General features: G+C 49.7%; 1 protein-coding gene across 1 annotated transcript; it reads left to right on the top strand.

Moving 5' to 3' along the window:
• The first annotated feature begins 9 nt into the window (after positions 1 to 9).
• PSMB3 (proteasome 20S subunit beta 3) lies at positions 10 to 8872 on the top strand. The gene is made up of 6 exons (XM_045889018.2): positions 10 to 168; positions 485 to 669; positions 3520 to 3627; positions 7157 to 7334; positions 7752 to 7846; positions 8766 to 8872. The coding sequence occupies exons 1-6, from the start codon at positions 166 to 168 to the stop codon at positions 8812 to 8814; spliced, it is 618 nt and encodes a 205-aa protein (XP_045744974.1). The 5' UTR covers positions 10 to 165; the 3' UTR covers positions 8815 to 8872.
• The last annotated feature ends 160 nt before the right edge of the window (positions 8873 to 9032 follow it).

Genomic DNA, 9032 nt, shown 5'->3' on the forward strand with positions numbered 1-9032 from the left:
CGTGCTGATGACTGACAGAGAGGCACAGCCAATAGGAAGTCAAAGTGTCCCGGAAGGATCGGCCTTTCGGCGCGCACCGAGAAGGCAGCAAGAGTGGCTGCGCTGGGAGGGCCATAGCCGGTTGTCTGGAATTGTGGTGGTTGGAGGTCTCGCAACACCGCCGTCATGGTGAGATGGGGGGCGAGGAGGAGGGACGCGGGGTAGGGACTGAGGAACGGGGAGGGCGGCATGGGAGGTTTGGGAAGCAGAGAGGGCCTGGTGGTCGTTTGAAGTTTGAAGGGAAGCTGACCACCGTGAGGACCAAGGGCTTGAAGGCGGCTTCCCGCAGCTGCACAGCGCTCATGTCAGCGCTGGAGTTCGCGGTGTGCAGCCGCCTCCAGAGTGGAGGGCGGTGCGTACGGGAGCCTCGGGATCAGGGGCCGCGCCGGGGGCTCTGGCCGCGGTCGGCCCCTGGCGCTGAGCCCCTCCGCTCTGTCTGCCGCAGTCTATAATGTCCTATAACGGAGGGGCCGTCATGGCCATGAAGGGGAAGAACTGTGTGGCCATCGCTGCCGACAGGCGCTTCGGGATCCAGGCCCAGATGGTGACCACGGACTTCCAGAAGATCTTTCCCATGGGCGATCGGCTGTACATAGGCCTGGCCGGGCTCGCCACCGATGTCCAGACTGTGTAAGTGTCCGGGGTCCCCGCCCACACGCAGGCCTCTTCTTGGGCTAGCCTGGCCTGGCGTCTCGAGTGGCCCACGTATCAGCCATCTACCAAACAGCACCAGTGAATCAGAGACTTTGCCGGACCCAGTAAGCCGTACAGAATTGTATCCTAACCAGCTGGCACCGGCATTTACTCAGTGCTAGACTCTGCGCAGAGCACCTTAGATGCATGGCCTTACTTAATCCTCTTAACTACATGACCAAGTTGCTGTCCCATTATGCAGATGAGGAAACTGTGAGTCTTAGAGTTTCTTGCCCAGTGTGCAAGCTTACGAATGCCATCCAGGATCCCAGTGCAGGTCTCTCTCGGGCCTGTGCTCAGTCCCTAAATAAATCCAGTTTTAGTTGGGAAACGCTATACAGAAAGATAACTAACGCATGATGAGCTGGTGCATATTAGCTGCTAGATTTGTCATCTAGTGGACAGAGGCTCTGTGATTTGAGAGGAGGGGGGAGTCTGAGAGATGACATAGTTAGCTGTTGTGTTGGTCCAGGTATGAGGGTTATTGTCTGGATGGGTGGAAGCGGTGGGAAAAGGAAGGAAGGCACTTCTAAGAGTTGTTGCTGACCAGCCTTAGTGGCCACTTGGATATCGTGAGACTACATTTAGAGTCATTCATTGAGGGGAGTCTGTGTCTTTTTTATCTGTTACTAGTATCTAGATCCGTAGGTGGCATGTAGGTAATCCAGAAATGTTTTAAAGATGATTTCTGTTTTGAGCATGTCGCCTGAAATACAGAAACTGGGAGGGCTAGTTTTAGGGGAAAGGTGATGGCTGATTTTGACACTATTTTTGAAGGGACAAGGCAAGCCAAGGAGAAACATCTTTCAAGCATTCGGGATCTTGACATTATCTATCTCAGGGCTGGCGAAGCACTGGTGATGTTTTAAACCTATGGGAGAGACAAACTATGGAGAGGAGAAAAATGAGCTGCTGTTCGAGAGCTGAACTGAATATTTAGCAGTGCGGGGAAGTAGAGAGGCCAGAGGGAAAGAATCAGGATAGGGTTTATAAGAGGGAAGATGTCACAGGTAGGTCCTGCAGGAAGCTGGTGGCCCAACAAACAGCAGTTCCTGGACTTAGTTCTTAGAAGACCAAGAGAATAGTTCACTAAGGTGAGTGAAACCTTGTCAGAGAATTTTTTCTCTCATTTCCCTCGAAGCTCCCTCAGTCTCAAGAACACACGACTTGGAAATTCTTCCTAGATCTAAGCCAGCCACATCCTGGTGGAATCAAGGTGACAGCTTTGATTTCCCATCCCTGTAAAGGCCCCCATCAGCCTTCCTCTCCCCAGTCATGGCCCGTCTCCTCACACCATTTCCTTTTCTTCAGGAGGCTTTCTCACCAAGTTTGTGTGCTTGGGGGCAGTAATAGCTAATTTTGCTAGGCCTCAGTTTCCTCACCTGTCAGAGGAAACTCAGGTTGTATCTGAGGCTTTGTTCTGTGTCCTTTGATGACTGCTTTGCCTCTGGCAGCGCTGGCATTGGTCTGCCCCCTGCAGGGGCCTGTCCTGGGCTCTGGGCTGTGGCACTGGAGGAGGTGTGTGGCCTTTTTGCTTCGGCACCTTCCAGACCGTTAGTACAGCAGCTGCTGCTTTTTTTTTTTAAGATTTTATTTATTTAACAGAGAGAGACACAGCAAGAGGGGAAACACAAGCAGGGGGAGTGGAAGAGAGAGAAGCAGGCTTCCTGCCAAGCGGGGAGCCCGATGTGGGGCTCGATCCCAGGACCCTGGGATCATGACTGGAGCTGAAGGCAGACGCCCAACGACTGAGCCACCCAGGCGCCCCCAGCTGCTGCTTCTTAACACACAGAAGACTTTGTAGTTTTCCAAGCACCTGGTCGTCCCCCCATACATTGTCTCACCGCTCTGTGATTTGTTGTGTCCTCATCGTACGGATGGAAAAATTAAGTGGGAGGATGAAGGCTTAGGTCAGCTCTTGCAGTCCATTGCTCTTTCTTTTCTTTCCTTCTTTTCCTTTTTTTTTTTTTTCCACTGCTCTTTCTGCTGTTCGCTCCTGTCACTGTGTGTGCAGGTGGACTCCTGTGAGGAGTGTAGAGGAGCTGTGCGTTTTATATAAATTGTTCCTCAAGAAAGAGAGGCAAAATCCACTTCTTTTTTTTTTTTTAAGATTTTATTTATTTATTTGATAGAGAGACGCACAGGCGAGAGCAGGAACACAAGCAGGGGGAGGTGGAGAGGGAGAAGCAGGCTTCCCGCAGAGCGGGGAGCCTGATGCGGGGCTCGATCCCAGGACCCTGGGATCATGACCTGAGCTGAAGGCAGACGCTTAACGACTGAGCCACCCAGGTGCCCCGCAGAATCTACTTCTTTTTTTTTTTTTTAAAGATTTTATTTATTTATTTGAGAGAGAGAGAATGAGAGAGAGCACATGAGAGGGGGGAAGGTCAGAGGGAGAAGCAGACTCCCTGCCAAGTAGGGAGCCCGATGCGGGACTCGATCCAGGGACTCCAGGATCATGACCTGAGCTGAAGGCAGTCGCTTAACCAACTGAGCCACCAAGGCACCCCAGAATCTACTTCTTAGTTCCCCTTTCCTCACCTCAAAAAAAAACTGGGAAAAGCAGTGTTAGCAGAGTGGCATGTTTACAGGTGGTAAGTGTCAGACAGTCTGAAACATGGACGTGAGGCTGGACTTCCAGTGAGAAAATCACTGGGAGGGGAAGAGAGGGGCCTTGTCAGGGGTGGGGATTGTGTGTCTCCCTCCGTACCTCCTGACCTCTGCAGGGTGGACACCAGGGAACATTCAGTAGTGACTTACTACCTCACTTTTCTTTTCCTATCACAGTGCCCAGCGCCTCAAGTTCCGGCTGAACCTGTATGAGCTGAAGGAAGGTCGGCAGATCAAGCCCTACACCCTCATGAGCATGGTGGCCAACCTCTTGTATGAGAAACGGTGAGTGGAAGTGTAGCCTGGGACTTGGGGCATGCAGAGACCTTTGGCCAAGTAGGTATGTAGTATGGAGGGATGCCCAGGAAGATTCCTCCTCCTTCTCCCATTGCTTATTTGCAGGGTGATAGTCTTACTTTTTGGGTCTGTTTTCTGTGGGTCTGACAACCAAATAGGAAAGAAAAGGGTTACTTGAGAAGAAGGCAGGGAATGCAAATAGCAGACAAATGTGCTTCCAGGCAACAGAATTAACCCCTCCAAAGAGTGCCTGGTTAGTCTCCCAGCCAGGAGCCACCTGTACTCCAGAGCTACTTCTTTTTTTTTTTAAAGATTTTATTTATTTATATGAGAGAGAGAGAGAGCATAAGAGGGGGAGGGTCAGAGGGAGAAGCAGACTCCTAGCTGAGCAAGGAGCCCGATGCGGGACTCAATCCCGGGACTCCAGGATCATGACCTGAGCCGAAGGCAGTCGCTTAACCAACTGAACCACCCAGGCACCCCCAGAGCTACTTCTTAGGCACTAGATTCTCAGACCTAGGAATTGGGTATCTGAATTTTTGTCCATTTTCTTTGAAGACTTCATGACGAGGAAAGCAGAGGCCTAGCTGCAGAATCCAGTGCAGAAGCTGGGATCGAAGGAGAGCCCCACAGGGACTTTTCCACTCAGCTCTGGGCTAAACTGGGTGGCAGACAAGGGAGTTCTTTTTTTCCTTTTTTTCTTTTTAAACTTTTTCTTTTTTTTTTTTTTTTAAAGATTTTATTTATTTATTTGAGAGAGAGAGAATGAGAGAGAGCACATGAGAGGGAGGAGGGTCAGAGGGAGAAGCAGACTCCCTGCCGAGCAGGGAGCCCAATGCGGGACTCGATCCTGGGACTCCAGGATCATGACCTGAGCCGAAGGCAGTCGCTTAACCAACTGAGCCACCCAGGCGCCCTAAACTTTTTATTTTGAAATAATTTCAAACTTTGTGGAAAAGTTACAGACGTACTCTTTAGCTTTCAAAACTAAGTCTTTGCCATTTCCATACCTGGAGCAATACTGTTGCCTTTTTAGTCTCACAATCTAAAAACCATAAAAGGGTTGCCTTTTTCTAGGTGTATGTTGATATCCTCAGATACAAACTGTCTGCATGTGTGGTAACCATGTTTATCAAAATCCCGAATTGAGAAAGGCTTAAATAATTTTTTAAACTGATCTATAGAGGGGGGAAAATGTCTTATACATTTGTGAAAATTAACTCACATTACACATTTATTTGTGTAATGGCTCATGTTTTTGTTTTAAGTAAACTCTACACCCAGCATGGGGCGTGAGCTCACAAGTTGGGTGCAGAGATTACTTTAAATAAATAAATAAACTTAAAAAAAAAAAAAAAAAACAGTCGCATGCTCTACTGACTGAGCCAGCACCCCACCGTGTTTATAGAAAATAAGAAAAATACACAATGGGGCGCCTCGGTGGCTCAGTCAGTTAAATGTCTGCCTTTGGTTCAGGTCATGATCCCAGGGTCCTGGGATCAATCCCCGCGTCGGGCTCCCTGCTCAGCTGGGAGTCTGCTTCTCCCCCTCCTTCCCATTCGTGCTTTATCTCTGTCTCTCTGAAATAAACAAATAAAATATTTTAAGAAAAGAAAAGAAAAATATAGAACATTGAGGCTGACCTGGAAAATTCTAGGTTCTTAGTTAGTCAGCAGCTTTCTCTACAAGCCCAATTGAAGTCAGTGATTTTCCAGCAGAATAGGCTAATGCTGTGATTTGCAAACTTGAGCAATGTACGGACTTTTTTTTTTTAAGATTTTATTTATTTATTATTTGAGAGAGAGAGACTGAGCAGGGAGAGGGACAGAGGAAGAGGCAGAAGCAGGTTCCCCCTGAGCAGGGAGTCCGACATGGGGCTCGATCCCAGGACCCCGGGATCATGACCTGAGCCGAAGGCAGATGCTTAACCGACTGAGCCACTCAGGCGCCCTTATTTTTTATTTTTTTTAAAGATTTTATTTATTTGACAGAGAGAGACACAGCGAGAGAGGGAACACAAGCAGGGGGAGTTGGGGAGGGAGAAGCAGGCTTCCCGCTGAGCAGGGAGCCCGATGCGGGGCTCGATCCCAGGACCCTGGGATCATGACCTGAGCCGAAGGCAGATGCTTAAGACTGAGCCACCCAGGTGCCCCAAATTTTAAATTTTTTTATAAAAGTTGATACAGGGATCTGTTCAAGAAACACGGGATCAAAGCACACTATCTCAACCCCTTCCTTTACTTTAGAATTAAGTAGGTTTTTTTTTAGAATTATTTTTTACAGAGCTATAATTTAAGGTCATACTCTTAGACATTACTGAGAGCTGATAGAAGACGTGGGTAAGTAAAGACCAGACATCTTATATATATATATTTCTTAAAGATTTTATTTTTTTATTTGTTTGAGAGAGAGCGAGCACAGTGGGGGGGGGGTGACAAAGGGAGAGGGAGAAGCAGACTCCCCACTGAGCAGGGAGCCTGATAGAGGGCTCGTTCCCAGGACCCCAGGATCATGACCTGAGGCGAAGGCAGGTACTTAACCAACTGAGCCACCCAGGCGCCCCACATCTTAACTTACTGTTTCTATTGAGAATAGTGGTCATTAGTTTTTATATAGAGTGTTTTATGTAGAGAGATTCCTGAGATTAATTCTTCTCAGAGCTCAGGGTCTAGAACAGGTTGGAAAGTCTCCCATTTCCTGTAGGCAGGCAATGAAAATAACCCAGCTCACTGAATGTCCTTTGCCTTGCCTGCCGGGAGACTCACAACAAAACTTTGTGTTCGGTCTGAGTGTCTTGTATTGTTTTAATGGTTTCGTTTTATTTTTCAGTATTTTTCTTTTTTTTTTTTTAAGATTTTATTTTTATTTATTTGACAGAGAGAGACACAGCAAGAGAGGGAACACAAGCAGGGGTAGTGTGAGAGCAAGAAGCAGGCTTCCCGCTGAGCAGGGAGCCCGATGTAGGGCTCGATCCCAGGACCCTGGGATCATGACCTGAGCCGAAGGCAGACGCTTAACGACTGAGCCACCCAGGTGCCCCTTTTCAGTATTTTTCTTAGAAATTGCTTCAAAGCTGTTTTCAAAAGGAGTGGAGGTATAGATAGATGTATGAATAGAGAATTGAATGGTGGTAGGACTTTGGTTAGGATAGGGAAGATTAGAAGAAATCAGAATTCCCAAAAAGAAGTGGAAGAGAAGGTCAGGGTGAGGAGGATAGGAAGGCAAGTGTCAGGGAAGAGAAGAAGTCTTTGAGCATTGTCAGATGCCAGGAGGTGGGGAAGGGTGAACCAAAGCTGGCTCATTTGTAGAGCATGTGACTCTTAATCCTGCGGTCGTTGAGGTTGAGCCGTCTGTTGGGCGTAGGGTTTAAAGAAAAGCTGGCCTTGGGGAAGTGGGTCTTCCCAAAGAGGCCCTCTGTGCTCCTTCCCGGTCTGAGCCAGGGCCTCGTCTGAGTAGGCCTGAGCAGGAAAGTGGATGTGCTTGAGCTGTGGTTTCTTTCTGCTCCTGGCCTGCACAGGTTTGGCCCCTACTACACAGAGCCCGTCATCGCTGGGTTGGACCCGAAGACCTTTAAGCCCTTCATTTGCTCTCTAGACCTCATCGGCTGCCCCATGGTGACTGACGACTTTGTGGTCAGCGGCACCTGCTCAGAACAGATGTACGGGATGTGCGAGTCCCTCTGGGAGCCCAACATGGTGAGTCGGCGGCACGGAGTGGGACTGGGCTCTGAGGTGTCCACCCCTTGGCCATCATGTGTTTACGTGGTGTGTGATGTCCTCACATCAGGAGGAGGTGCAGGTAGGAGAGAAAGCCCAGCTGCTGGGCCTTGGGAGGGTGTCCAGAAACTCCATCTGCCAGGCCTTGGTGCCCGCGTTGGTGTCGCTGCTGGTTAGTGGAGGAAGTTCAGAGCTTGAATTCCCCTTCACTTGCCCTTCCATACCCTGCTTCCTTTTGAGGAGCTGAGGGGGCTTCCCACAGCCAGGGAACCATCCCTCCCTTCAGGCACGGGGATAGCCAGAGTTGGGGGCCTTGAGCCTAGGAAAAAGAGAGTTAAGGGGTCAACCCAGGTAGGGTCCAAGGCTCTGGGTCTGAGGCTTCGGCTCCGTTGGCAGGAGCCAGAACACCTATTTGAAACCATCTCGCAAGCCATGCTGAATGCTGTGGATCGGGATGCAGTGTCAGGCATGGGAGTCATCGTCCATATCATGTGAGTATGAGTGGGCAAAGCCCAGCAGCTTTGCAGACACCTGCCTTTCCCCTCCCGGACAAACACCTCCTTTCCCATCCCCCCGAGCCGGTGTGAGGGAGGAAAGGCACTTGGGGCAGGCTTGGGGTAGCAGAAACCCAGCCTGGTGTCCCTGGCCTCGGTCAGGTGAGGCGCCGTGACCCTGAGTCCGCCCCCGACCCCCGCTTGCTCACAGTGGACATTGCTTTCTCAAGTATGCCCAAGTCTCAGGGGTCTGTGTGGGGATGCGCCACAGCAGAACGACTGCAGATTGATCAGAACTCCAGGCGACTCCCTCCTCTCCCAGCTCCTGCTTCTGGGTGACGTTCTGAGCCCCCACAGGGTGATAGTCTGAGCTCTGGGAACAGATTTTCCAACCCCAGCCAGTTCCCTACCTGCCACCCCGTTTCCCCTTACGTGTCTGGAGCTATCACCAGGAACCTGATTGGATGAAGTAGGTGTCCTCCCAACAGCTTTCCTTGGGTACATCCCAAAATAAGCATTTGGACCCTTTTTTTAATGGGAGAGCTTGCTTAATTATGAAAACAGACTGGGGCTGATATAGAGAATTGACCGTTCGGGTCTTTTATGTTCCTTGGGATGAAACACAATACTTCCCCTTCCTGACTTGGTTCTCTGGGCCGGGGGGTGGGGGGAGGCGCTCTGCCCTTCTCTGGAGGGCTGCCCAGCCAAGCCCTGAATCACCTGGACTCTTGGTGGGTCCAGCTTTGGAGATTCTTCACTAGTCTCCCTGTTCCGCCTTTCTCCCCTTCCTCCTCCCAGACTGAGCAGACAAACTGTTGATGTAAAACAAGCAAAACAGTTAAACCTCAGAGCTGGCAGCATAGCTGTTCTGCATTCTAGAATGGTGTAGATGTTTTGTGACTTTCTTCCCCTGCAGCGAGAAGGACAAAATCACCACCAGGACACTGAAGGCCCGCATGGACTAACCCTCTCTTCCCAGAGCCTTTTTTTTTTTTTTTTTTTTAATAAATAGTTTTTCTTTCACTTCTGCTTCTTTGTCTTTGGGTCTTTTACCAGAGATCTTTGTCCCCAGCTTGGTAGTTACAAAGAGCTCCTCTGGGTATAGCGCAGCCCTTGGGTTTCTTCTTGCCTTAGAGCATCTTCTACTGGTGCACCGGTGGGGTAACAGCTACAGATGACTTGC

This window comes from Mirounga angustirostris, unplaced genomic scaffold (genome assembly GCF_029215605.1).
Source record: "Mirounga angustirostris isolate CCGP_5_RB_7025 unplaced genomic scaffold, mMirAng1.0.hap1 SCAF_17, whole genome shotgun sequence".
NCBI classification, from domain to species: Eukaryota; Metazoa; Chordata; class Mammalia; order Carnivora; family Phocidae; genus Mirounga; species Mirounga angustirostris.

Bases quoted from the DNA above. Each gene is read 5' to 3' on its own strand.
- PSMB3 (XM_045889018.2), top strand. The intron at 7,335-7,751 runs GTGAGTCGGCGG...CTCCGTTGGCAG, and splicing joins CCCTCTGGGAGCCCAACATG to GAGCCAGAACACCTATTTGA. The intron at 7,847-8,765 runs GTGAGTATGAGT...CTTCCCCTGCAG, and splicing joins GGAGTCATCGTCCATATCAT to CGAGAAGGACAAAATCACCA.